Raw genomic sequence first — 27798 nt, 5'->3', positions numbered from 1 at the left:
TTGCAAAGCAGCACCAGGAAAACCTTTAGTACCAATAACATTGCACACTGTCTACTAACATCAAGTATTTTAACACTGTTAGAACAACTGAAATCCCTTGACCCTGCCACTAGTCCTACAAGTATTCCTCTTAAGAAGGTTATGGATCTTTACTTTTTCTATCTCTCTGCAACACACTCAGGTTTTTAAACAGATCAAAACATATTCATGCTGAGCCATGCTCCATAATGCACCCTGTTCAGCATAATAATGCCATTATTTGAAATAAAAATTAAAATAAAATTTATTGCAGGAAAGAATGACCCTTTCAAGTATCACATTGAACCACTTATGTATTACTATTTTCCTGTTTTACCCTTTAAATGCTTCAAAGTGTAAGGCTCATTATTATGATTAGGTACTGCATAACTTAGTCCCTACAACCACATTTTGGAGAAAATAAAGGCTGGTGGTTTTATGAAGTATGAATATTCAGCAAATGTCCCCACAAAACAGAAAATTTCAATTTTCCTATTTGAGAGTATTTCATTACAGTTTAATGCTGGAAGGCAGGAGATAAGGAAAAAAAAAAAAAAGTAAAAATGTTCCCTGGTATTCAGGGCAGGATCACCAAGACACTAGAACAAAATAGCTCACAATCCTTTTCTCTTGTGCTCCTTTCCCCATGAAAAAAGGTGTGTTTAAAAACTTCTGAAGGGTCAAAAAATCCCCAATGTAACTGAAGCCTCTTCTTATCTCCCATGCAGAGAAAATACAGAAAAACTGAGAAAAGTCAATGAAAATCACCACAAGAAAACATTGGCAGGGAGATGAATCAATTACATTGCATCCAGGCGTATTATACCTGATATCATTTGTGTTGATAACAAGAAAGTGGGATCAAACTAGGGGAAAGAGCAAGGGCAGATTTTGTTGATGGGAGACTGTGGCTCTAGGGTGTGTAAGAACACTCCTCAAAAAAAGAAAGCAAAACACAAAGTCAGACCAAATATACTAGAGGTCAAGTACTTCCAGATGAAGAACTGGTGTCATGCAGATGCCTTGATCAGGAAGAAGCAGTGAACATTGTTTACCCCTGGCAGTTTTACCTTCCCTTGTTAAGTCAGGCATAGAGCTGAATGTTATTCAGAAGAGGAAGTCATGAACTCCTCTTAAGCATCTCTTCAGAGAGAGCAAACCACCCACTTACTTGCTGCTGCTTCCAGGGAGTGGGTCTGTGTTGACACACAAATTTCCTACAGTGTTGTACTTTAAAGCAGAAGCACACCAGGTTGCTTTTTTACCATTATCAGTAGTCTGGTTGGCTTTAACCAGTTTCTCTGTATGACATGGCATGTTTTCATGAGTTACTAATAGATGGAAATTTGATGTTCCTTTAGCTTATGTATCTCTTCAATTTTTTACCTTCCTGGTCCTTATATATGCATGTATGATAAGTATGACACGCCATTGTATAGAAATTGGAGTCTTCAGATAAATAGAAATTGTGTGCTCTAACTACCACATTATTGCTTATATCACTTATTCAGAAATTATTAAGCCTGATTTCAAAGATTAAGGCATTTTGACCATCAAATTGTGACAAGACTACTTACTTGAATACTTGTAAATCACATTAACTTTGGATTTTGCTGCCTTTTCAGCAATAGTTCTAGTGGGGGAAGGGAGTCTGCATCATTATACAGAAAAAATTGTCCAGTGCATAGTATGTCAAAGGATTTACACTAAATATATTAATTCACCAGTCCCAATTAAAGAGCCAGATGTTAAGAATATGCAAGTTATGTATTCATCTCTTAGTCCCAAGATATTCCTTACAAGTATCAGGAGTCTAAAGATTAGGAAAATGTTGTATATATGAGAGCTAGGAAGCCATGAATCAGTTTTTTATGTCCTGAAACAAGAAAGTACGAAACCTTTATAATGCAAGCCTGGCTTTAATATGAGCAGGACTCTAGAATCTTAGTGGAACCTATATCAGGGTATATCATGACAGAGAAGTCCCAAAAAGGACTGAGACTTTGTTTTATCAGTATGTCATTTCTGGGCAGAAACTGCATTGTAGAGCTCTTGTGTGCTTGGTGCTCTAAGGAATTCTATTCTGAAGTGACACAAGACTGGAGCTACCTCCTTTGGGTCTTCATAAGGGAAGGGAGCAGTATTTAATAGTTTTCTATCAGCCTAACCTTGAAATTAATATTAGAATAATAAATCTGAAAGCCATTCAAACTAACACGCTTGTCAGAAACTTCATGCTGAACAACAAAAGCAATAATAAAAGCACTCTACTAGCCACACACTTGAATGAAATATGGGGAAAAGATCTAATCAATAGGTTGTCTAGTAAGATTGTTAAAAACACTCTTGTTATTGATCTAGCTTACTCTCAGTTTTTTGGGAGGGTTTGGTGTTTTGTTGCTTTGTTTTTTTAACCTTACACAGACATCATGAACATGTCAGAAAGCTCTTAGAGAATTCAGCCTGAGACCTGTCATTAACATCTGCTTTGACACACAAGGAATTCTTTCTTTCTTGGCTTGTTTCCACTGATGAAACACTCAAGGCTGACAGGGTTACCTTTCCCTTCTCTCTCCTTAAGCTAACAAACATATTTCATTTTTTATTTAAATCTTTATTTAAATGGTAAAGTTATAGCTGTGTAGTGCCTGCAGAATTCCCATGGTCTTATTGTCTAACATGATACAATGTTAATATATTTTCTTTTTTCCCCATTATATTGAGAGAATTTCACCTCTGCTTTTACTATTTCAGTGTTAAATAAATATTAACCTAATCCTTTACCTCTGCTGAGGAATATCTGACCCATCTTTTCTACATCTAAACAAAACAAAAAGTGCGAGAGTATGATCTCTAAGTGTCAAAAGCCTCAAGGACGTGTTACAGTTACTCCCAACCAGAATTCCTTTTCTCTAAGGAAATTTACCACTAGTGCCACGTCAGCAGCTTTGCCTTATATCTTTAAGCACTTAAAGACTTACTCAATTTATGAATACGAACACTTTACTACTTTGAAAACACTGCTTTAGAGAGGCACATCTTGAGTATATTTGTCCAACAGTGCTCTTCTTCATCACTATCTTTTTTTCTGTCTCTCTGGCACTTTGGTAAAATCCGTCACGAATTAAAGAGGCTGGCCTGATGGAATGGGAAAAGTGTATGTACAAACTGTGTTTGGTTTCCAGTAAATCTATTATATAGATAATAAAGCTGGAAAAGTTTTTTGTTAAAAAAGACTGAATCTATCCTCAGCTGGCACCAACTTTTCCCTACCTTAGCACTGAAATACTGTAACAAAGTATAGGGAACAAAGTCACACATCAGAGTCTGATCGCATTTTTCTAAATATTTAAAAAAAAAAAATAACTAAGGTCAAGTAAGTGATGAGCTGAACAGAATATTTTTCCTCTTCATCCAGTCAATGTCAATGTTTTGAAGTTTAAAAGGATTTTTCTTTGCAAATCGTTCTGTACAAGCAATTAGGTGGATTTGGAAAAGAGTCTTTGTGTTCTTTCTAGAAATACACGCTTTCCTATTTTTTTCTAAAGTAACTTCCTCCTACAGTCTTCTTAGTTTATAATCTAAGCAAGAAATTGAACAAGCTTCAGGATAATGGTGATTCATTGTAAAAGCCTTCTACTAGTATTTTTAGTGGCTGGACCTGAGAGTAAGAAACCTGTTATACTTTACAGTTTTCTGAATTTGCAAAACAAAGTCATAACAATACTCTGGAAAAACAGTTTACAAAACAATTATTTTGACACTTCCTAAGATTTTGATGGTGCACCCAATCCTCCAAATAGGAAGAATTTCTTCCTGTGAGTGGTCTCATTAGGAAGAATCCACAGACAAGTGCTCACCAACCATTTCTCTACCTTTAACTAAGCACACTGGAAAAAAATGTTAATTAAAATAAGCATCTAAAACAACCCAGCATCCAGCATAGCCAGTGACTTTTGTGCCAGTATTAAAAAACAAAAATTAAAATTTTCAGCTGATCATGATTGGTAAGGATATTACCAAGCACATTCAAAGTGGCTTCAACTTTAGCTAAGACTTTATAGCTAGAACAGTCAAGATCTATTCCCTTGTTATTTTGTCCTGAAGTGAAGTAGAGTTGGGAGGAATGGTTCCACGTTAGGTTTTAAAGATCAGTATGAACCAGTTTTGTCTGTAATTGCACAAATAAAAATCCTATTATAACTTTGTATGTTCCTGTGATATCAATTTAGTTAAATTTATGTATGTAGAAGCAATGAGATAGATACATTTGAGAGACTGGAAAAAAACTAAAGCAAGTTTCCTTCTATTTGTCTACAAGAAATTAGAATTACAACACTATTAATCCACATCAATGCTTCACTTGAACACATTTGTTAAATGTAACACTGCTGTACTGCAATTCAGAAAACTCTTGCAGTTTATTTTTTATTTTCATTCACATTACTAAAACAGATTTCAGTAAAGATTAACTCATAATCTACATACATAAGAACATACATTATAAAAGGGAATGAGAAATACTATCACAAGTAAAATAGCAACTGTTTTTTACCAAATCGGTATATAAAAACAATTTTTTAAAAACTCTGCCAAGAGTACAGTCTGTATGATGATATAAAAGCAGCACTGTTCAGGAAACATTAAGCAGATATTTGCTTTCATTTTACTTCTTGCTTTCTATGGAACCCAACAGGAATTAAGTTCCACCTAAAAGGAAAGGGCTTCTTTGTATGCCCTTCTGAATAAGATCTGTGCCAATAAGCAATGTGCTAATCTCTATCTTAAGGAGTTCAGAAAGTAAAAAAGAGTTTCAAAAAGTGAAACATACATGGAAAGAAGAAAATTTAATAAATAGCACAATGGAGTGTTCTTAGGCCAGGTCTAACTTTTTCACATTTTTGATGTCAATTCACCCCCCCCCCCCCGAAAGGTGTCAGTTTAGGAACCCTCAGGCTGAAGTTATCTATGCAGTCACAGACACACATTGCATCAGCATTATCAAATTTCCCTGTAAATTTAATTTCTCCTCTCAAACTCATCAGTTTATACACTGCCAAAGAAATTAGGGTGATTTCTTCTTTTTACTATTTTTTTTTAAATTCTGTTTTTCAATACCAGAAAAAAGAATGAAAAGTCAAAGTCAAGTCAAAGTCAAGTCTTCCTTTTCATAAAGGAAGGTGTATACTTTTAGCATTAAGAGGGCTTCAAATCACATATATTTGTGAAGTAAATTTTTTTTTGTGATCTTATTTGAGCAACTGTGTGATTTTGAAGCCAGGTAGTTGGCCTTAAATTGTCAGCCCCCCAGGATGCATTAGCTCATCTTTTCTTTCGCAAATCTCAGTCTCCAGTCTCCCCAGTCAGCAAGAACCAGTTCTCTAGGAAGAATCAGACACTAAAAATACAATTCCACCTATGGACAAGCCCAAAAATATATATTGAAGTGAATGCCATTGATGCAACCATCACTTGCTCCCAGGTACTTAACTTCATCTTCAGTGAAGAGAAGACCTTATGAGCCAAGGTACAAATGAGAGACAACATTTACAAGCTGTGCTCTGCTCATGCCACACCTCCCAGGCAACAGAAGCAGCACAGCAAAAGGCCTTTGTTCCACCTGAATTGCCACAACCACGTCTTTCCTGTGCCAGCACAAACACATCTATTCCACCAAACACAAATATTTACAGGGCATATTATAGAGAAAAGTTAAGTGCTGTGTATGACCATCGCCCAGTATAAGGATTTTAGTAATTGCAGTGTGTAGCTGTCTCAGCCTAAGAGTTCTCCTGATAGGAGTACCTTTCAGTTTAATTAATTATTAATTAATTAAAAAGGAAAGTAATTAATTAAGGAAGAACCAAAAACCTTTTTAAAAATCCATCAAATAAGCACCAGACTGAAGCACCACAGTTTTGTGCAGTTTCATTTTTGCCAGGGCCAAGGAAAGAAGAGCTGATAACATTTCCTGTTTTACACCTGCCTAACATTTAACTAACGTTTTTATTATGTCACATGATAATGCACAAAGAATTTCAGTCAGGCCATTGATCCTTTTTTTTGTAAATTTTATGCCAACGCAGTTGGATATGCTCTCTGACCATGTAAACTTAATTTTAAACATTTAGTTTCATTATTGTTTGAAGTTGGGCATGGGAGTGTTTCATGGTTCAGAGCTGAAATCACTTGTCATATGGAGTATTAAAAAGAAAATGAAAACTATTGTTGCTACCAATGGGGTTTGCCTTGAGTTTAGAACTAATATCTGAAGTTTTCTAACATTTAGGGATATTCTATGATGCATCTCACCACAGAAACTGAAGCCAGTTGTAAATTAAAAAGATAAATCAAGGCCATATGCATCAAACACAGAATATAATTTGAGTTGATTTGTCACTTAATTTCAACAGTTAGCTCTTTGGACAAATCTCAGCCATCATCCAGGATCAAAAGACTGTAAGGAACTTCAGCTTATGTTGCTTGGTTCAGCTCCCTAAAACCCTCTTTGGGCAACTTCTTCTTGAGTTTAATGGGGAAAAACTAGGAAGAAATTAAGGAGGTTCTTGACAGATCATATTTTTGACAGCTACATCTAGAAGTGTGTTCAAAGAATCAGAATGGTTTGGGTTAGAAGGGACTTAAAATGTCATCTAGTTCCATCTCCCCTGCTGTGAACCTTCCACTAGACCAGGTTTCTCAGAGCTCCCTCCAACCTGGCCTTAAGCAGGTCCAAGGATGGGTCATGTTTTCTCTGGGCAACCTGTTCAAGTTCCTCACCACCCTTACAGTAAAGAATTTTTTTCTTAATATCTGATCTAAACCTACTCTCCTTCCACTTAAGGTCATTGCCCCTTATTCTGTCACTACAGGCTCCTGTAAAAGGTCCCTCTCCATCTTTCTTGTAGGCTCCTTTCAGGTGCTGAAAGGCTGCAATTAGGTCACCCTGAAGCTTTTTCTTTTCCAGACTGAACACACTCAAATATTTTGGCCTTTCTTCAAAAAAGATGTGTTCCATCTTCTTAACCACCTTGGTGTCCCCCTTTGGACTCATTTCAACTTCCATGTCTTCCAACAGTTCCATGTCCTTCCTGTGCTGGGACCCCAGAGCTGGATGCAGCACTGCAGGTGGGGTCTCACCAGAGAGGAGCAGAGGGGCAGAATCCCCTCCCTCACCCTTCTGGCCACGCTGCTTTGGAGGCAGCCCAGGACACGTTTGTCTCTCTGGGCTGTGAGTGCTCATGGCTGGGTCATGTCCAGCCTCTCATCCAGCAGCACCCCCAGGTCCTTCTCCCAAGGGCTGCTCTCCATCTGTGCATCCCCCAGCCTGTGTTAATAGCAGGGGTTGTTCTGACGCAGGTGCAGCACCCTGAACATCTTATTCTATTATGTTATTATTATTCAAACACACTGCAGAAGACTTTTAGCATAACAAAATATAATGACTGAGTAAAAAGCAAGACTCATGCTTTATAATTTTCTAATTTAACTTAAAGCAAATCAAATACATTTCTCATTACTTGTTTGGAGTTTTTTTATGTCTGTGGAGATCACTGGAATTCCTATTTCTATCCATACTTTTATCAAATGAGCCATCAGCTACACTACCCTAGTGTGACCTTTTTATCCAATATATGATATAAAATTAAAAATCAGTATCTATCAACAATAAGAGTTCCCTAATATATTCATACACTGTAGCCAAACAAAAGAGAGCTAACAAGCCACAAAGATATCACTACAGTCCATTTTATTTGGTCATATTCAGTAGACTTAATCTAGACATTAAAAAGTGTTTCTAGAGAGAACCTGTAAAAATGTATAATCTTTGAAAATTCACCTCTGGTTCTATCATCTAAGCATGTGTTCAGGCTTCCTGGAGGGGATTAAGGGTGACCTAGATAACTATGCTAAGATCTTTAAGAGACTACTGATGCACTCAACAAAGATATGTTAGCCTAGGTACGATGCCATGGAGCCATGACTATGACTATTGTCATAGCTGAGCTGATTAAGTACACCATGTAGTCTTTTGGGCTGGCTTAGGGACCTGTGCATTGTATTCATTGTGAGATGATGACACTCTTAGGTATTTGAAAACCAAGGCATCTGAGAGCTAAAAGCTGGAATTAGGTGCCTGCCTTTAGATGTCTGTGTTTAAAATTGTATGGTTTAACATAAACAGACAAGTAGTCCTCAGGCTAAACACAACAGATTAGAAAATAATCCTTTAGAATGGAAATGTTCTATCAGACTACACTTCACACTCATATGTTATCCCAGTTTTTTTAATGCATTATACAGAATCAGGGGAGGGCTGGGATGCTGTCTGCCACCACACCAGGAGGTATTTTGTCTCCTCTTTCCCTGGCATACTCTGTGATAGACTAAAAATTATTCCACTTGTGCCTCTGGAGATAGCCTAACACAACTACAGAATCAATTTTTCAACAACAGAAATAACCCCTTAGATTGAAAATAACAGTAACAACTTTCCATCTGATCAATCAATTTCCAAATGCCAGCTTATTTTCCATTTAAAGATGGTTTTTAAAGTTATAGGCAAACTCACAACCCCATGTTTCTGCTAAAAATAATATTAAAGGTCTTCCTGCAAAAAATATGATTTCAAGGATTCTAAGCAAAAATATGTTTTTGGTCTTCTAGGCAGGATATAGCTTCATACATAAATACATTATTAGTAAGAGACACATAAGTGTCTAAATATATATATTTTTTTTTCCTCAAAAAGTCAGTAGTTTAAACTAGCATTACTGTTTAGCCCAGTTTGGTGTTAATCTTAGTATTCCAGCATTTAAAAGGCTATCAGATCTTCTGACATTTTAATACAAATACAGTCTGTGGCTGTGACAGCATTTGGCACAGATATATTTTGCCATGATATTTCAGATAACCCCAAGTATGTTTCTCTAAATGCATTTAAAAATCTTCACAGTTTCCTTTAACAGATTTCACATGGAGAAGAGTAGATTAGGAAACAGGCTTCATCCGGATAGCACTGATGCTTATCTGCAACTTTCTTTTCTTCAGGGTTTCTAAAAATTCCATTTCAGCAACTGCCTGAATTTCTAAAGGTGTCCTATCGAAACTTTATCATATTTATTTGACATAATAGTGGAGACTATTACATTAGATCTATAGGAGAACTTAGGTTCACTACAGCAAAAGAAATATTTTTCTGTGTCCATACCCTTTCAGCCAGAGGCCCTCAATGTATAGGTCAGCAATGTCCACTAAGTGTTGAGACAAGGTGACTTGGGTGAGAGTTATGACTCCTCATTCTCTCAATACATCCATAAAGGTGATACTGGCTGTTGAATGGAGCAATCTTTATGAGATAAAATTATGGGAGACAGGTCCTCAGAGGCATAGCATCCAGGCAGGGTAAGGCACGATGAAATAAACAAAAGTCACACAGGAAATTCCAGGAGAAAAATGAAAATTTTTTTCCCCCTTGCTACCCCCACCATGAAAAGGAAGTTAAAAAAAAAAAAAGAGGAAAAAAAGGCATTTCTAGATTTCTAGTAATAAATTATTCAGAGAATTAAAAGTCAGTGATTATGACACTGGTAACCTTGAGGCATTGCTAAGGAGACAGCAAGATACCATTCAAAATCCTTCCAGATAGGATTAGTCAGGGAGTCATTACGTAGAAAGCAACATTTCCAAAAGATTTATAAACACAAGCCAAAACTTTTGCACTGATTAATATATAAAACCATTTTGTCATGTTAAATAGGTCTGCACAGTATCTGATATTCTAGTTACAGCCCAGAAACAACAAATGGCAGGTCACAGACCATTCTAATCGCATTTTATATTTTCTAAGTGTTCCCATAACTATAAAAAAGTATTTTAATAAACCAATTTAGTTTACATGACATTGTAATGTAATGTAATTTAATAGAATTTCTTAAAAAAGGACAATACTTCCAGGCCTATAAGCCCATTTATCCAGTAAATGTTCCTATAATGTAAGTTGCCAGTTAAGATCTTATGAAGTAAACACAAAAAAGGAAAGCAGCATTAAATATCAAACTCAAGAACTGTTTCATATCATCCTTCATTAATATTCAGCTGGGGGTCATGGATGAAAGTTGCCTCTCAGGGGAAAAAGCAGTGACAGATTTCACAAAGCAAATAATTCTTGCATGTCCTAACATAGTGGGTGGATGCTAGAATTTACTCCTCTTCAATTGTAGTTGCTACACACAAATCATTGTACACTAAGATGCATGCACTAAGTCCTCTGTTAGCTGAAAATGTAACTCTGTGGAGCAGGTGGAAGGGACTTGGGAATGTGATAAGTCTTGCAACTTTTTCTTGGAAAATTCATGTCAGTATGAACAGAAAGTCTGAGCAGATGGCTCCCACATAATTTCAGCTAGGTAGAGCTGCATATGATTTCCTTATATCTATCCAGTCATTAGATGTTACTTTAGGCCTGTCTGATGGTTGGTATTTCCAAAGGCACCCAAGAGTATCAAACATCTGAAGTCTTGCACAGCTTGAAAAAGTTAATTATCTAACTCACTTGAGCTTCTTTCACAATCACTTTTGGCTCAATCCTGTAGTAAAATATTCTGAAATGCTGAGAGCTTCTTTTCTAGTAAAAGCTAAATCCACTGTAGCAACTTCCTTCAATACCAAGGGGAACCATGTAAATTCTCTTCACGCAAATGAAGAGAATATATTGCTAAACAGTAGTTTATTCCTCATTTCCCAGCGAAATGCAAGGTTCATTTTACAGTTAACTCAGTGGCTTCCTGTCACCAACATGTTTTATGAAAAATCCTTTCCTTAGGATTTTTCCCCTCCTGAGAAACTGAGAGGCCTCAGGAACAAACTGTAAACAATTCTTATCTGCTGCTGTGGAATGCAACAGGGGGAATCTGTGATTGGCCTCATCATGCTGTTTCCAATTAAGAGCCAATCACAGTTCACCTGTCCGGCCGGTCTCAGTCTGAGAGAAGACCTTTGTTATTCATTCCTTTTCTATTCTTAGCTTAGCCTTCTAGTGAAATCCTTTCCTCTATTCTTTTAGTATAGTTTTAATATATTATCTATCATATAATAATAAATCAAGCTTCTGATACATGGAGTCAACTTTCTCGTCTCTTCCCTCATCCTGGAACCCCTGTGGACAAGACCACAGCTTCCTGTCTATTGTACCTAAAACAGAAAAAGAGACTCAGAAAAATCAAAATTTAAAAAAAAAAAAAAAAAAGGTTTAAAGCCAGTAGGTAAGTACATAAATTAAATTCCTTTTCAAAAATCATTATTCATAGTGAAAACTATGTACTCACTCAATATATTTTCAACAATAAAAATAATACTAAAGCAGATGTTATGCATAACACACTGCAAGTTTAATTAAAACTGAACGAAAAACAACAATATCAGAAATTCATAACTGCTTTCAATTGTAGCAGCAGCCACTTTGTCAACATCTAAATTTTCTGTAATAAAGCAAAATCTGCTTTCATTTACATCTTTGCAGCTCCACTGGTGTCCACCGAGGCTGAAGATAAGAATCAGGTACAGAATATAGTTTGGAGGTCTTGTACATAGAGTCTACACTCTACCTTTCCATTTTTTTTCTTTTTTTTACTCATATTACCATCATATTTTTGGATTTTTGTAAAACCTTTGACACTTTCTAGTATCCCTCTGGACAAAATGTGCAGTCCACAGCTGGATAAACACATTATGTGAACCACTGGCTTATGGGTTGGGCATGAAGGGTTTCAGTGGATGGAGTCACTTCAGACTGGTGACCTGTCACTGGTGGAGTTCTGCAGGGCTCCATCCTTGGCCCTGTGCTCTTCAGCATCTCATAGATGACTTGGACATGGGACTAGAAAGGACACTAAATGAGTTCACAGATTATACAAAACTGACTCGGACAAATTGGAGGGCTGGGTAATTATGAACATGAAGTTTACAAGAGGAAAGTGCTGGATTTTGTACCTGGGATGGAACGACCGGGGATGTATGGACAGACTGGGCAATGAAGTGCTGGAAAGCAGCACCATGGAAAGGGACCTGATGGTCCTGGTTGATGGCAAGTGGAATGTGACTCAGCAGTGCCCTGGCAGCCAGGAGAGCCAAGCGTGTCCTGGGTACATCAGGCACAGACAGCATCGTCAGCTGGGCAAGGGAGGGCACTGTCCTGCTCTGCTCTGGGGAGGCCTCACCTCCAGGGCTGGGGGCAGTTTTGGGTGCCACAATACAGGAAGGATATGAAGGTGCTAGAGAGTGTCCAAAGAAGAACTAAGATGGTGAAGGGCCTTGAGGGAAAGAGTTGAGAGGAGTGGCCGAGGTCTCTCGGTCTGTTTAGCACAGAAAAGACTGAGGGGTGACCTCACTGCAGTCTTCAACTTTCTCGTGAGGGGAAGAGGGGGCAGATGCTGATCTCTGCTCTGTGGTGACCAGTGACAGGATCACAGGGAACAGACTGAAGTTGTGTCAGGGTAGATTTAGGCTAGATATTAGAAAAGGGTGGTCAGGCACTGGAACAGGTTGCCCAGGGGAGAGGCGGCAGCTCCAGCCCTCACAGAGCTCAAGAAGTGTTTCGACAATGGTCTTGGGCACATGGTGTGGCTCTTGGGAATACTGCTGTGCAGGGCCAGGAGTTGGACTCTGTGACTCTTGTGGGTCCCTTCCAATTCAGCTTATTCTCTGATTCTTTGCCTTTGATACCACTAAGAATAAAATGATGAGATGGCTGAGAGCTGATATCAAGTTCTACTAGAGTAATCAAATTTCAGAAGACAATACTTCATAAGATCTCTTCAATTCTTCAGCAAGGACCTTCCAATTTCCTTTAGGAAAAATTTTAATGTTATACATGCAGAGCCTTTGCCACTGATGCATAAAATTTGAGTCCCCATGTTTCAGAAGATGTCTTACAGCTATAGAGCATATTTGCATTATACTTAACGTGAGATATTTATACCATCTATAGCTGAGTTAGCAAATAGAAACAGTATTATATGTGGAATCATGTCTGGTACGTGGTCATTAGGCAAATAGCATTGATACAGAAACTAAAATGAGCATCTGCACCAAAACAAAGTGGAGGGTTTTTGTGTACATTAAACACCCCTGTGGATTGACATATAAAGGGAAACCTCATGACCTATCAAAATTAGAATCTCAGACTACAAGAGTGAAGGTAGGAGAGGTGATCAAAATTCTCTAGTTGCTAGGCATTTTATGGAAAGAGGCCACATTCACTCATCTTATTAAAATTCATGAAAATTGAAAATAACCAAAAGCCCAGAAGGGGTGGGGTCAAAAAATCTATTTCACAGAACTGGGAAGCTTACTCTAAATTCACCTTGAAAGCACTTTCCCCATCACAGACTTCCTGAGAGCCTTTTGATTTCTCTCCTACTTAGGAGGTAATTATGGAACTCCTTTTCCTATCTGACTAGTGCATACAGAAGAGTTCACTTCAGCCTTTTATGCAGATTATAATGGTTTGTTCCTGACTAGATCTCTATTGCAAATTATTTCTCCTTTTCTCTCTCTCCAATTCATCTATTTAGCTTTATTTCCCTTTGTTTCTCACATCTCATCCTCTGTGTCAATTGATATCATAACCACTGTAATCTTAAATATTGTCAAACTTTGCACTTCTCTTTTCCTCTTTTAATTTGCTTTTGCATTTAATTTTAAATTTACTGTTGTCAGAAAACAGTGACATTCTGGCATAGGGAAGATGGAAGAAGGCTTTTAAACAAAGGCTGCATAACATATTTCTCCAGTGGATAAATCTTTTAAAAGATACAAATGCAAAGGTAAAGAATAAATTCTTTCTAAAAAGATTTTTAAGGGCACCAGAATAATGAGATTTTTAAGAACACCACAGTCATTTCAGTCAGGAAATCTGATTTTGAGTTTAAAGTGCCTATGATAGATACTTGGCTTATGTAGTCTAGTCTGGTCATAACAGCTACCACTGCTTTTAATTTCCAGTACAAATTGACACTAGGTGGAAGATTGGTGCAGGTTTTCCATACATTCTGTTTTCACATCAGGGAAGTCTGTCTCCTTATAACACTACCACTACAATAGGACCACAGAATTTCTCCATGCTCAGGCAGCTCCTCTGTTTTGAGAACATATTAAGATGAATATTCATTAATAACTAACAAATAGTGTTTCTAAGATAAAAACAAAGCTGAGCTGTTCCATTTAACCACCAAAGTAATACTATTTCAGGCAAATTAGAATTAGTGTCAAGAACTGTGGTCTTGTTCTTTTTTTGGTCACAGCCCACTTTTTCTTAAAAGAAAGCAGGGATAAGGTAGAATTTATTTTTCAACCTGCTTTTCTAATATTGGATAAAAAAAAATGTAGGACATGAACAATAGCAATGCTGCAGCAACCAGCTTGCTAACATATATCCAAAGACAGAATTCCAAATAAGAGCAGCAGATTTGTGTGGCACATCACACTCTATTGCAAATGATGTCAATGGCCAATAACAGACCAGTAGTATTCCCCTGAATCCACCAAGCATGCATAAGTGCTAATAAAGAGAAAAAGGAAATGCTCTTGCATGAAGAAGCTATCAATATTTTTGTATTAGGTGACAGTATAAGAATAAAAACTTGCTATAAAGCCCTCACTTGGAAAGCTGGTCTGCTTTGAAAACAAGCAATCACAGCTGTGACTAAATCAACCAAACTAGGCACCACCAAAAGTTATTAAGAACATATTTTTCCTCAGCCTAACTATTCTGCTTTATATATTATTCACTCAGCCAGCTGCAAAGATCTCTCCCATTCTTGGTGATTTCAACAGTAGTGGTTGGAGAAGCTTTTATACGTTTAGAGGAGGAATACAAAAATATTTATAGCATTTAGTGTTTACAGTAAGTGGCCTTAAAAGAGAATCTTTTATATTCAACAAGCATAAGTTGTCCTCTACCCTGATGAATCATATTCATATCCAAGTTCCAAGGAATCTAAACAAAATACAATATTTTTCTCTTCAAGGTTGGCTACCTCCCCAGCTTTAAAATCTCTCTCTTTCAGAATCCTATCTGGCACATGGAAGAGATTTTTTCAATAAATCAATACTGTAATAAAAAAAGACTGTTTCTACACTCTTCACATGTTAACTGAGTTTCCCTTATGCAGATAAAAATCATTCACCTTATGCTCTGTATTTGACATTCATTTTTAATAACAGACCTTAATAAAAGAAGCACCTGGCAGAAACTGAATCTAAAATATCATTGTGTTAAATCTTGTCTGGTTTGACATAATACTAATCACCTAATTTGGTTTCAGAAACAGTAATAATGCTTTTCTGCTTTCAAAGTATACTTTTGAGAAAGAATGCCATCTGAAAGAAATGCTATGAGTATAGGCATGTTAAGTAATGGTTATCATTTTTTTGTCAGCAAAATGGAAGGCTAGTGCTTTCAGCAAGAATGAAATTAGCAGTTTATCCATGAAAAAAAATGTAAAAACAAAGCCAAATTATATGCTTTTTCCTAAAATGTTTATAGCATAAATACACATTGTCATGGTTTAACCCCAGCCAACAGCTAAGCACCACACAGCTGTTCACTCACTCCCCCACGGTGGCACGAGGGAGAGAACAGAAAAAGTGACAAAACCCATGGGCTGAGATACTGCCAGTTTTATAGGTATGGCAAAAGCCACACTCAAGCAAAGTCATAAATTAACTAATCCACCACTTCCCATGGGCAGGCAGCTCCCTGCCCATCCCAAGGAAAACAGGACTCCATCACATGTAACCATGACTTGGGACAACAAATGTCATCACTCTGAATATGCCCTTGTCCTCCTTCCCCCAGAATTGCATGCTGAGCATGACTCCTTGTGGTAAGGGATATCCCAGTGGTCAGCTGGAGTCAGCTGTCCTGGCTCTGCCCCCCTCACAGTTTCTTGTACACCCACAGCCTACTTGCTGCAGAAGGGTGAGCAGTAGAAAAGGCCTTCAGGCTGTGAAAGCACTGCTCAGCAGTAAGGAAAATATCTCTGAATTAGCAATGCTCTTCCTATCAATAATCCAAAACACATCCCCATATTAGCTAGTGAGAAGAAAATGGTCTCCATCCCAGCTAAAACAAACACATCCCTATAGCACCTGTATAGAAAACACTACATACATGATAAAATTGCTCTCCAGCACATGTATACACAAGAAGAAATTACCTTCTCTTGTGTTCTCCAGCACAAGAAGAAATTACCTTCCAAAATTTTAACTGAAGAATTTTCAAAACCACTATTTTATCTCACTCCACAAAATTAGTTGAAAGGAAAGAGAAGGCAAAACATAAGAGACCCATTGAGCAATACCAGCAACCAAAAAAAAATTTGCACATTCTGCTAAACACTGTCATCCCCAAATGGGTTTGCTAATCTGGGGATAGCCCCCCTGACAGCAGCTGCATCCTTAATAACTGTGTTTTGAGCAAAGCTCTGCTCTGCCCTGATATAAATCATGAAGGGTTGTACAAGTCATAGAACTCCAAAAGAAACCACTGACAATAAGCATCATTACAGCACACACCTCAATCTCATAGCAATTACTTACCCAGATGTTTCCATCTTGGTGGTAGGGTTTCCAGTTTCTCCCTGTATCACTGTAGAGCATCCGATATTGGGTGACCCAGTCGGAGCTGCTGTACCTGCCTTGGGTTGCAATAGCACTGATCTGCTTCCTGTTCCCAAAATCCACCTGCAGCCATTGGTAGTGATCACTGTCTGATGGAGACCAACCTCCTGCACCTGTGGTGAAGAAGCAGAAGGGAGATTTATATCTCAGGCAGTTGCTTTGATGGGAACTCATTGTGAAGATGCTGATTGCTAGAGGTCAGCGCAATGGAACAGAATATCAAAAATATTGGAACCAATACAAAAGAAATATGAGTTCCCATAAAAAAAAATAAAAAGCAGAACAAACTTTAACACATGCATTAAGTACATTAAATCTATTGCCCTATTCAAATTTTTTATATAAGTATAATGATTTAATGGGATGCCTGCTAACCAATCAATGCCTTTATAATACAGTTTGTTAGTTTTTGCCAAATTATAATTTTTCAAGGGTTGACCAATTTTCCGTGAATTCCTTTGCCAGAGGAAACCAATAAAAATTTTTGGATTTTCTATGCCTTTTTAATCGCATTTCAAGTTGAAAAGGTAATACAGATAAAAAGTGAGGAAATAAGAGCAAGTTCTCTGCTTTTTTATGTTTCACTACAGAGCAGAAACTGAAAGATCTACAAGAAGAATTGAGAAAGAAACAGGTACTGCAGGGCTAGATTCAGTTTTGATCTTCTGGTTGTACAAGCTGTCACAGATTACATTGGCAGATGCCTTACACAAGTGTTATTGCTCTTTATGGGTCTATGAATTAACTTGACAGTAATACCATTAATATTCTTCTCAGCCACTAGACTACATTAAACTGTTCTAAATAAAGAAGGCCAGTGATGAATAAATCAATGCAGTATTGAGACATTAATGCAATTTCTTATTCTGAAATAAAAACATTTAGGGGAAATCTGTGTTAGGATTCTTCAGAGAATAATGAAATTTCTCAGATAGATATTATAATAATATAGCTATTATAACAGTAAGCATTAGGAAATACATGAAATAAAAAACCTCATCTATCAAAATAGGGAAAAAGTGGAGAATCATTCTCTTTATAATCATAACAGACATTAATACACAGAAAACAAAATGTTTACAGACTTGATGGGATTTACAGGGGTTTTATTTTGCTTTTAGCTTTGAACGAGATAAACGTCTTGGCACACCATCAAATCATGGAGTCTAGTCCATGGGCCAATTTATATTGCTTTTAATTTCACTTATAGTCTTCAATTGATGTCACAAGCCTCTCCTGCTTTCCAAACAAGCAACATTGCTATACTGCATCTTGTATACTCCCATCATTAGGCGGCAGCATTGCCTCAGTCTTAGACAACCCTAAAACTCGTTCAGCTGCTACAGGTGTCAACGTTTGCAGGTCATTGGATATTTTAATGTCATCATATCAACAGGATGATCTGACGCCTTATGTGGTTGCCTTTCATTGTAATTAAAAGTGTAGCACTACACCAGTGTCAACTAATTTGTTAAAATTTTCAAGATTTTACCATAGATGCTTTTTCCCTCCTCTACCCAGGAAAATAAGCAGGATCCTTTAGCTGTAGGGAATAGTTAAATGCTATTTAAAGCAAATAAACCCCAAACCCCACCCTTTCTGAAAAACACTTGCAGGAAAAACATTCCCAAATTTCCAAATTCAAACTAAATCTAGTTTTGCAGAGACTGATTCAAAACAGAATGCAGCTTCTTCATAACTACTGTGCATGGAGATTGGAAGATTTAGCTCCACAAACTTGCTGTAATAGAAGAGATAATGTCTACTCTCCCTATCCTAATGTCCTCATTAAAATGACATACTGATTGATGGCATGCAAAAGATAAGAAATTAGCACTGTACAAAAGACATCTTTGTAAAAAAACTCTTTTGTGGCTCAAAAAACAAAAAAGGTTCAAATGTGAGCATTTAAAAAATTTTTATGAAAGGCAAGGTTTAGCAGTCAATCATTACAATTTCCTTCATTAATGCAATTGTTGAAACTGTGTGACATACTACAATGCTATGAAGGTTAAAGTAGACAATAAGGTTTTTACCATGATGCAGGAGATTTACAATAAACCAGGAGATTTTGCTAAGCACATTTAAAGGAAAAGATTTTGTAGCGTAACAAGAAATGGTTTCTTTAATTAGGACATTCATATTACTTAGATAAGACTTTGGCCTTCTGTAATTGATAAACAGTCATTGTAAATTTCAAGTAGGTTTCCAAGAGTCTCTTCACCTACAATTCCTTTAAAAAGTTTGTAAAAATTATGGCTAGCATCCCTTTCCCTAGTTGTTTTTTTATGTAAGAAGAGTTAGAAAGCATTTTTTATGTCATGCTTAAGAAAAGTTAGAGAGATGTGACACAATAGTCACATCTAGGCCATGAGATGGAAACAATAGTTTTGCAAGACAGACTGCCATATAACCATTTCTCCCAAGCAAGAGACAAGACTTTTAGTCAACATTGCAAAGAGCAGCAAACAATATTATCCTATATCTCAGTTTCAGATTTGCCTTCTGGCTTTTCCAAGCAAGCAAAGAAATAAGCAGTTGAAAGGATGAAGGACAACCATGCTGTGTTACAGATGAATGTGCTGCTGAGCAGATCAGCATGGCAAAGGAATGGTGGTCACTCTGAGCAGGCAGGGCAACCATCAGCCAGTCATCAGAAGCAGCCTGCGAGCATCAATTAAATTTGTCCTCTTCCACTTTGATCCATCAAGCTGCGCAATTTGGGGAAGATGACTACTTTGTTCATTTTGTTGCTGATACATGTAACCTTTAGTGGTTTGAGGATCCTTTTTCTTCTTCAAAATATTTCTTTTCAGGTACATGATATAAGTAAGTTATGAAAATGTTGGATTACATACAAATTTCCCCACTGTGAAATCTTGAAAGCACCCTGAATTCATTGGAAGAATTTAAGTACGTTTGTATCTCCATTCAATCTAAGTAGATATAAAAATCTTACATCACTATAAATGTGCACATGCTCACAGTTCATATCATTAAATATTTTGCTGAATTAAACTCTGCTTTTTCATCAGAATTCAAAATTTGCTTTGATACTAGATTGGGAATGGAAGAGTTAATGATAATTACATTATTTACCTTTTTTGAGAGAGTGAGGAATTTGGAAATCAAATCTAATTTCCACAATATGGCATTATTTTTGAAATAAACAGAACTTTGTGGCCAGTACATTATGAAAGAGTAATGAATTATCTTTAGGGAAGGAGCAAAATAACAGCATGTTAGTAGATTACAGGGAATGTTACGTCATACTGAAACTAGAGTGCTCTATTAAAATTTCTGAATAACTGCTATTCAGAGTTATTCACACCTTGGTGTAAAGTGTTCATTTTTTATAGTTATTGGCTATATCCTGAATTTTGTTACATTTATTATTTGTACTTTTTACAATGGCAGAAAAATAGGCACTGGATAAATGTTTTTTCCTACAACGCTCCCTTTATTTCATGCACTGTCATTTAACAACAAATAATGCAATATACTATGAAATCAATAGATTTACAAATTAGAAGGAGATTTGAACTATAAAATTGTTTTAAAGATACTAAACACATGCATAGAATCCAATTTACTTTCCTTAAATAGGTAAGGAGCATTTATGGAGCTTTTGGGCAATAATGGTTCAATGAATTTGATTGCAAACAATATCTGCTTGCTATTTTTATTTTTATGCTGTTCCAGAATTTAATGTGATTAAACATACTTGCCCAATCAGCAGTCAAAATAATTGACCCAGCGATATGAACCAAGGGAATCAAGAGATACTCTGGTTTGTACCACATAGCACTCTACACCACACACGGGGCAACTCATTCAAAATTGAGCAAGAATGGCTGTACGTGAGCTTTTGTCAACAGGGAACTCCAAGTTCAGCAACAGTAAAGTCATCACTGAGCATGCAGACCAAAAATCTTTGTGCATTCAAGAAACGTTCCTGTGCATAAACCCTACAAGTTTAATCAGCAGAGCCAGCCAGAGCACACTGCTGGTAAAAGGCCAGCTGTGAAAGATTTCGTAAAGCTTTGTTTTCCAAACAAGTCATTTGATCTGCTCCTTCTGCAGACTGACCAAACTACTGAAACAAAGACATGACATGTCTTATGCAGAAGACATAAAACTATATTCAGCATGCTAAGAACTTGTAAAAGTGGAAATTTTTAATCATTTTGCACCAAATAAAAATGATTGCTAATGAACAGTCTTAGCTTCATTACTAATGAAGTGGAAGTTCAAAGGTTTAATTTTTTTAAATTATTCCAACAAGTTTCCTGTATTTATTGGATTTTATTCCACAAGTTTAATCTGTGGAACAGAAAGCAGCATGAAAAACATAGTTTATTTCTGAATGACACAGGCACAATATATTTCAAGGAGTATAAATAATTTAAGTCAACATGGGCCTATTTTTTAATGTATAATTTCTTGCTTTTAATTAATTATATATTTCAGCTTCCTATTCAAAGCTGGGGAGTGAGTTCCCTCCCATTTAGTGCACACAAAGACAGCCAACATGATGAGTTAGCCTTACTTTCTTATCATGCCCCACAATGAATTGTCAGCAAACAGCAAAACTGGGGGGGGAGGCTCACAGATTTTATATTTTGATCTGAACTGTCATAGGATACTGAGTTTACAGATCTATAAGATGGGAGACACTAATGATTTTTGAAAATCTGTTATGTTTCACTTAGAAATCATTCTTTTGAAAATTTGGGACTTTCATTTTCATTCATGATGAAAACTGAAAACATTAATTTGCACAGGAAGAATCCATTCTTGTTTTAGTCTCACTTGTTCATCACTCTCTATTCAAACAACAAAATTAAAAATGCCAGTACTACAGCAAGTCCAGTATTTTACTCTTTCCAAATCAGTAATAAAAAAAGTTCCAATGACCTGAATAAAAAAGAAGAGGATCCTTACTCAGAAATTAATTCAGAAAGCAAATTATAGATGTAAAATGTAGGATTTGGGGTAGTTACAATTCAGGGGAGGATTTTACCTAGTCATAGCCTTTCAGCAAGGATAAAAATATGCCTTTTTTAATAATTATGTAGCCTGAAACATTCCTATAGCTTGATCCATTTTATTTTCATGGGAAAACCACAACATAATCTTTCAATGAGAAATAGCACTTTCTAGGTCACTGCCATAGCATGAAATCAATACCATTTGACACCTTGCTATTTTCCAAGACATTGCTTGTCATTCTGCTACATAAAAGATAAATCAAGACAAGAAAGAAATCTTTGAAATACCGAGATCATTCATTTACTGAACTTCAGAGAAAATATGGGCAGCCATTTTCTACAGTACCTAGAAAACAACACAAGAGACCCAAACTTCTAAATGGCATAAATCCACCTGCACTCTTTGTCACTGCTGTAGTTAAGCAGGACATCAATGGAGGTTTTCATTTTTGCCTTGTCTTCCTCTGTCCATTTTATAATACAGTGTAGATAAAGACATTGCACAGAGAAAATAAAATGCTTCCAGCAGTGAGGCCCCTGACAAAAGAAGGATGAGAAACTATTGGAATAAGTCCAGAGAAATCACAAGACACCCTAAGGGCTGGAGCACATCTCCCATAAAGACAGGCTGAGAAAGCTGGGATTGTTCAGCCTTGAAAAGAAAAGGCTTTGGGGTGAAGAAATTATAGTCTTCCAGTGCCTGAAGGGAGCCTACAAGAAAGATGGAGAGAGACTTTTTCCTAAGGGTGTGTAGCGACAGGGCAAGGGGGAATGGCTTCAAACTGAGAGAGAACAGATTAATGTTAGACATTAGGAAAAATTCTTTACTGTGCGACTGGTGAGACACTGCAGCAAGTTACCCCGAGAGGCTGTGGATGCCCCATTCCTGGCAGTGCTCAAGGCCAGGTTGAAAAGGGCTTTCTGGTCTGCTAGAAGGTATTGAAATGACATGTTCTTTAAGGTCCTTTTCAGTCCCAGAACACTACAGTGGGTTAGTCACACTGGGAAAGGTTATGCTTATACAGAAATCTTGGATGATTACAGAATGTGCATTTCAAGCTGCTTTGAGGGAGGGTCACATTTACCATGTACTTGGTAGAGTTCTCCAACAAAGACACTTCAGGCCTCTTACAACAGGGCTTCACTTCTAATTGAAACAATCTTTTCCTGATACTGGCATGGACAAACATTTATTTCCTTATCGTAAACAGCATGCATTTGTTTATTTCTTGTATCCATCTGCTGTTCTAGCTAAATTTGGATTTATAATCCATTCCCTATCTTCAGGGTATGGATTTTCTTTTGCATTTTTGAAAAGCTCTTCTTCTTAGCACATAACAGCAGGGATGCATTTGCAGACAAGACCATGCAAAACACAAATGATGGGAAAATAATGAACATTCAGCTTCAAGAGAAGCAAAAGTTGATATTTAAAAGATAAAAAAATACTGAGAAAGTAGCAGCATGAGAGAAGAAAACAAAAAAAATGACAACTAGATATCTTCTTCTCTAGAATTCACTATTGGAATTTACCCCAAATCAAACCATATTTACTAGGAACTGGCAAATGACACCCAACCTTTGACCTACTTCTCCATGAGTTAAAACAGCTTTCTAGAAGGGCGGAAAAAATTAGGAGACAGTAAGCTCTGAATCTTTAAGTTTAATATAAAATACATCTAATCAGACTCATTTTGCAGGGGTAAAAGATAGGAAAAATCCAATATTCATTCCTCGAATTAGCCTTCCTTATTAGCAACTGAAAGATGCAAGCCTATAAAGGGGTAGGGTTTTCATTTTTTAGACTATGTAAAACAACTATTTTTATTCTATTTTCATAGAGGAGAGTAAGGATCAGCCCTTATTCACTGTAGCAGATATTTTTTGAACAATGTTAGACTAATCTTAGAAGACTTGCCTTCTATAAAAAAGTAGACAGACAGAGTCCGTATATGGAAAAACATCCCCTAATTATATTTCTTTAAATTATTTCATTTTCATTTAAAAACATGAAAGTTAAAAGTAGAAATAACCCAAGGGATAACAGGAGTTATCAGGATACTATCCACATAGATCTTTTTTAAAAGAACATTAAAATCAGTATATTATTTTTTAAATCCCAATAGATCTTTCTTACAGTAAATGCAATTAAAATAAATCCCTTGATGTAGTGTCTGCTTCTTAATACCCACTGCTTCCTAGTATATCTTAACTGAGCACACACCACATATGAGGGAATGAACAGTCAATCTGCCCTAAGGAACAGTGGTGATATCTTACAAAAAATTGATGCAAAAGAGATCTCATTGTTGTCATTCACAGTTGTCAGACTCAAAGTTGGGGGAAAAAAAGTCAGAAACCTAAGGAGTCTCATATCCTGAATTCACTGTTGGGGAACAAACACTTTGCAGCTTTGGTTACTTTAATGAACACATCACTTTAAACTATGCCTTTCCCATCTGTTCTGCTTTCTAATTACATATGCAAAAAAAAGCTCATTCACAACTGCATCCTAATGGAATCTTAAACAAAACTGGGACGAGATTTAAATATTCTGTGCACATCATCTGTATTCAAGGCATCAAGCAGCTTCTTCTCCATGAGGTGTTTTCTTGGTTTTTTGGGCAGAAAGTTGAGGCAAGGCAACGGATCGCTGCACCCCGGCAGACAAATCCCTTGCATACAAAATAACCACAGTGGCACACAAAAGTACAAAAGATGAGGTAGAGAGTAGAGAGATCTCCCTTTCCTCACATCACCTTTGCAAGTACCATGACACAAATCTCTCATTGTATGCTTATGCACTGCAGCACTGGGCTTTTCCTGACAACTCAGGTCATATCCCCGGCAAGAACTAGCAAGTGTATGGTTAATGGGGAACAAATACTACCTCTGCAGTGTGTGTGCTGAGCTACTGAGCCCTGATTAGTAGATTATTATCCAAGATTTTAATGATGGCCACATCACAAATAGTAAGGTTTTACTGACTTTGATTGAATAGCATTTACATCATTTTAAAATACAAATACAAGCTCATGCATCTGCTGTGATCCTTCCTTAGTAGAGATGCCAGAGAAAGGGGAATTAAGGTATTCCAGCACCTGATAGCATTTCAATGAGATGCCTAAACACTTTTGTCACCTAAGTTATCTCCTGTTCCCATTAGTTGAGCCCACAAATTGGTGGAAACCAAAGGTGAATTACTGAAAGTTATATAATGGTCTTCTAGCTTATCTTGATTAATATTTTCCCTCAAATGATTGCACATGAAAAATTATTAGATGGTGTAATTTTGGCTTACATATCTTGTTCTGTGAAAAGTCTTCAGCCATAAAAGATAAAAGCTGAACCTTCAGTCCTACAGATACTTGCTGTGTGAGATCCTATAGGGAATATAGGTCCTGCCATTAGTATAACATATTTCTGCTTCAGTAAATACCAGTGTTCCTGTGACGTGCAAAAACACTAGTGAAATGTTCTCTGTGAACATGTAGAAGCCACATGATTACTTCATTCTACTCACTGTCTGTTTTCTATCTATGCTTTTTATCTGCATTCTCCTGGTCTGTGTCTCCGACATCTCCCTTGAAATGCCCTGCTCATGGTGTACTCCCTCCAGCTCTTTCAGGCTCTTAAAGAGTCAGCCCAGAAAGCAGAAGAAAAAACCTACCTGGCTCCAGATATTAAATAAAGTAGTTCTGAAGTCCAGCTCCCTTAGTTTGTCAACAGTCAAACTTTGCTGGCTGCTGCTGATGTTTGCAACACCCACTTGGGCTCAGCTCCTGGGCTGCTACAGAATCTGAAGAGTGTGCGCTTATTCCTCAGCTACTTTGTTTACATTTCTACCAGTTTGTTTTTCATGGTGCTGTTGCTGTGGTTTGGGATTTTTAGTTTGCTTGGTTTTTATAAGGTTCTTTAGAGATTGGCAAGGAAAAATGCATTCAGGAATATATTCAGGCTGTAGACTCTTCCCTAGTGTTTCTTGTCCGGGCTAAACCTGATTTTCCTCTGAACACTTTTCCATCTGTTCAAAGTTTTAAACCTGAATTCCCATTTTACAGGAATTTATGAGAAGCTGGTATCAACCCAAATGGTGGTGGTTTCTCAAAGATCAAAATTGTTAATGAACTGGTCTGAAATATTCTTTTCTTCTTGAGTGGCAAAATCACTGTGCAGGTTTATAATTTTCCACAAAAAATTATAAGTGAAACTAATAAATTTTCCATAAAGAGAAACACAATTATTGAAAGTGAAAAGTTAAATCAGCCATTGCAACTGAAATTTTCTGAATAGCCAGAAATAGTTTTGTGAGCCTTTTCCATATGCAAATTGCCTAGAAAATTACCAGTTAAAGTGAGATAGACTACCCTCTTATTTGTGTCAATGTGGTATTGACCTAATCCTGAGAAAAGGACAGGACTCATCTGTATCTGCCTCTTTGCTTAGACACTGTTTCCAAGTGCTTCTGCAAATTATACCTTGCTCAAGATATCACAGGAGCTCTGTAGCACCAGTACCATGCATGAATATAAGTTACCACTTCTGCTCAATCTGTCCTAGTAAATGTATTCAATTCTTCTGCCTTTCTTTCAGCAAGCAGGAGCACAGAATTGTGAAATATTGAGAGATGAATTTTGAAATCTAATATACAGATGATTCAAGGCATTTGTGGCATTTTCTGTTTTAGCAAAGTTAAAAGATAATTATATTTTTCTTTATGCATCTATTGAAAGCAGTAGCCAAGATCCTTATCCTTTCTCTCGGTTATGAAAATATATTCTTTTTTTAAAAATTACTCTGTACTGCACCCATTTTCGTGATGAAAGCTCATATTATGCCTTTTATTTTGCTAATAGCAAAACATTTATTGATATCATATGCAGAGTTGCAGCAACATCAGAGGAACAATTTTGTTCTTCATTTTAATTTGCAAAATAGTATGTTCATTTCAAGATAGAACTATACTACAGTAGAATTCAACTTTTTAGGGCAGCAATTTGCCTGAAGTCTATGGTAAACAACTAATAAACAATGAGGATTCCCTAATGAGTTTATACTCCTTGAAGCCAAAACATAGCACTGTATACAAAAATTATTATAATCATGTGAGACTATATGAGGGGGGAAAAAAAGCCAGGAAAAAAGGTATAACACTAATAAAAGTATCAGTGCTCTTATCAGTGGCATCAAATGCTAATTTACTGTCATGGGATTAACTAATCTGATACATTTTAGACACTAATCAGGGTAAGAAATTCTGCTAGGATTTTTATTCAATATAAATTAATGAGAACTCAAAGTTCATTGAGCAGGACATTTCGAAAATTACACTATAATAAATTAAGAGCCCAATGCACACTCCAACTCTTTTTAAAATTTTAACCCACAGAAGGGACGAGAATATGGAAATGTTGGTTTTACAGTAGGAGGGTTCAACATACATAGTCTGGGAGAGGATTCAAAGCAGGATTTAACTTCAGGTGTCCAGAATCATCCCCACTTCTCCCCCTGCCTCTGTTAGCCCTCTAACACTCTTAGGAAGACATGGCTCCCTAGGCAGAAATTAATCTCTCAGCAGCTTCCACACTCTTCATTTAAGCTCTTCAGGCTACAGATTAAAATACTTGTTCTGAATGCATTTTTTCCACACTGAATGCATTTTTTTCAGTCAAGTAAACTCAACACTGCTGAGAAGAAAAAGGAACTTTTGCGTGTCTGGACCAACTGAATATTCTCGCTCCCCCAACAAAAGAAAAAAAATCCCACTATCTCAAGCAGCTAGACTGCAGATTGGACCTAAGAAATGTCTGTTGGTACTGAGCAGCAGTTGACAGATGAAGAAACAGCCACAGCTACAAAAAGAGTATTCAAGATAGAAATCATCTAACTTGGTGGAAGCAATGGCCAGGCAAGAAAAGACCTAACTGAAGACAAAAATAACTTTAGTTTGTGTGTGTGCAAGCTGCTGTAACACATTATTCACCTCACAAAGACAACTGAGAAAATAAACAGCACTCTGAAACTTTCTGAGGAATACTATATTGCTAAAGTTAGTAATTTCTCCTGCTTTACCATAAATACACAACCCAGGGTTCCATCCCCACAG

At 36.8% G+C, this 27798-nt stretch overlaps 1 protein-coding gene across 1 annotated transcript in view; it reads right to left on the bottom strand.

The window, feature by feature from the left end:
- Window positions 1–27798, bottom strand: part of CNTNAP2 (contactin associated protein 2) — a 1093089-nt gene that overhangs the window by 731609 nt on the left and 333682 nt on the right. Inside the window, exon 3 of the mRNA XM_009093851.4 lies at window positions 16621–16814. Within this exon, the coding sequence (XP_009092099.2) occupies window positions 16621–16814 (194 nt within the window). The remainder of the gene's footprint in view (window positions 1–16620; window positions 16815–27798) is intronic.

Source organism: Serinus canaria, chromosome 2, assembly GCF_022539315.1.
Source record: "Serinus canaria isolate serCan28SL12 chromosome 2, serCan2020, whole genome shotgun sequence".
Taxonomy (NCBI): domain Eukaryota; kingdom Metazoa; phylum Chordata; class Aves; order Passeriformes; family Fringillidae; genus Serinus; species Serinus canaria.
Note: the sequence above shows the minus strand (reverse complement) of the source record. Positions and strands in the feature narration are given on the sequence as shown.